Source organism: Cyprinodon variegatus, unplaced genomic scaffold, assembly GCF_000732505.1.
Source record: "Cyprinodon variegatus isolate N-32 unplaced genomic scaffold, C_variegatus-1.0 Scaffold756, whole genome shotgun sequence".
Lineage (NCBI taxonomy): Eukaryota > Metazoa > Chordata > Actinopteri > Cyprinodontiformes > Cyprinodontidae > Cyprinodon > Cyprinodon variegatus.
The window spans coordinates 378,004-380,336 of NW_015151209.1; the positions used below are offsets into that span (position 1 = coordinate 378,004).

At 43.6% G+C, this 2,333-nt stretch overlaps 2 protein-coding genes across 2 annotated transcripts in view; one reads left to right on the forward strand and one right to left on the reverse strand.

Annotated features, from left to right (window-relative positions):
• LOC107098210 (calpain-5-like) overlaps positions 1–2,333 on the forward strand; it is a 69,669-nt gene that overhangs the window by 44,995 nt on the left and 22,341 nt on the right. The window lies entirely within an intron of this gene.
• On the reverse strand, positions 761–1,743 carry LOC107098203 (olfactory marker protein-like). Its single transcript, XM_015395726.1, has one exon. It carries the CDS (start codon positions 1,613–1,615, stop codon positions 1,133–1,135), a length of 483 nt encoding a protein of 160 aa, XP_015251212.1. The 5' UTR covers positions 1,616–1,743; the 3' UTR covers positions 761–1,132.

Consider the following 2,333-nt stretch of genomic DNA (forward strand, 5'->3'; position numbering starts at 1 on the left):
GTTATCAGCTACATGAGTTTTAAAATATCGACATATCGGATATCGGCCAAAATCCCAATATCGTGCATCCCTAGTTAATATGACATTTTCAGCCCAACCAATGTTACACACCCTATTAGAGACCTGAAGGACCATCACCAAATACCCTATAGCCTCATCATGCTATATATCAACCAATTCCTGTCCATCACCAAGCAGGTAATCCCAAACAAAATCAGCTTTTTGGTCCAGTTTAGGTTTTGGTCAGCAGGTGACATGCAGAAGTGAGCAGAAGGATGCATAACAAACTGCAATATATATTCATGGATTCAGAGGCTCCAGGCAGGATGGTTTTAATTGGGACTCCTGAGAAAGAGCAGAATTTTTTTTGGGGGGGGCAAAACTAGGCTCAGCCTCTTGTGCTTTGACAGGTCAGGTGGCAAGTTTTTTAGAAATGAATCACTAACAGGAAACAATTCCAGCTTCAACGGATCTGGGACTTGTTTTTTTTTTCTTTTCTTGTGTGTTCCTTTAGACGTGTCTCCTTCGCATGTTCTGTGCTGTAAATGAGGCGGCTTGTTGCAAGGAGGGGGAGTTTTGGGGGGGGGAGGAGGGAAAGTACGGAAGAGGATTAGGGCCAGTGGAAAAAAAAAAAAAGTTAACTGATTTTTAAATTTTATTTCAGTTTAACATGGGGAAAAAAGTCAGAATTCTGACTTTTTTCCCCATACTATACTGAAATAAAATAAAAAAAATCAGTTAACTTTTTTTTTCAGTGGCCCTAATCCTCTTCCGTAGGAAAGAGATGCTTCCTTCCTCTTGTTTGTAAAGGTCCCCATAAAATGTGGCTGATTGTTTGTCAGAAGCAGCAAAACATTTTGTTCGGACGATCAAACCCAAGCCATTAAAAATCAAATAAATCAGGATGCATCTTTTATTTTATTCTATTTATCTACTATTATACGATGCAAAGATGAAATGTAATCGGAAAGTACATTTTTTCAGTCCCTCAATTTAAGAACAATCTTGAACAATCTTAAATTTTGCTAAGATTCTACAGAAATTATCATACAAAAAAACGATGACAAGGTTCTCCTACAGGTAAAACACACCAACATAGTTAGAGATTAAAGGTTTAGTTGGTCCCATTTTATTAAGAGTCCACCATGAAGGTGATGGAGCAGTCCACAGTCTCGGGGCTGCAGCCTTCTGCAAATGCAAACAGGAAGTACATCACCTTCCTCACCTTTGCCAACTCTGCTATCCTCTCACCTAATTCAGCCGCGTCAGCCTCATAGCACTGAGCAGGAACGTCTGAGGCTTCCTCAGCTGCCCTCCAGAACACCCCGACAGGCTCCAGGAGCTGGCGAGTCATCAGGTTGGTGAGATCCGGCGTCCAGAGCTGCGAGGTTGCTGTGATGGTGAGGCGCGCCGGCTGCGCCAGCCTCACCGTCCAGTGCGAGAAGCGGAGGGACTGTTTGGAGAAGTCCAGGCGATAAACCGCTTCGTTAGATTGCAGCAGGCGCTCACCCTCCTGCCTCTTCTGGCTGCGCTGCTGCAGGGACTGAACCCGCAGACGCATCACTTCCGTCAGCTGAGTGTCCAGCCGGAAAGCCAGCTCCGTCTTTGCAGACATGCTTTCACAGCAATAGAGGGTCGATAGTAACTGCAGGCCGGATTAAATCGACTCCTGTGTCGGATCTTAGCCTCTTTTTCTCTGCGTCCACTAACTCTTAATCTCTGTCTGTTTCTGCTGACTGCTTTGTATGACTTCATGCCTAAGCGGCATTAAAGAACAGAGGGTGGGTCTTACATAGGCAGAGATGAGCCAGGAGAAAACAAGGTCTAATTACATTTAGAGGCAGAGCTCAGCGTCGGCCTTCAGGGAGCTCTACTTAGAACTGTTTGTAACACATTTGTTTTGGACTGTTTGCTTGGTTACTGACTCTACACTGCAAAACATCTAGAACATAAAGTCCCATCAAGAAGAGAGACCTACCGTTTACAGATTTATTATATGAATGATAAGTTCCCGTCTTTTAATGTTGGACTAGAGAAAAAGAGAGAGGAAAACATCTTTAGATTAGTCCCCTCGTTGCAGAGCTTTATAAACACTGTGTTCTTCTGTTCAGTCAATTCATTTCAGTTTAATCACAACACGTCCTCTCAAAGCACTTTACAGTTCACCAGATTATACAGTCAAATTGATTCCAAGTTTTCTATCTAAGGAAAACGAGCTGATTGCATCGACTCGTTGAGGCGAAGGCAATCCCTCACACTAAGCATGCTTGTAGGGACAGTAGAGAGGAAAAACTTCCATCTGCTGAGGCCGACTGGGGTTTAAGGGGACAGAA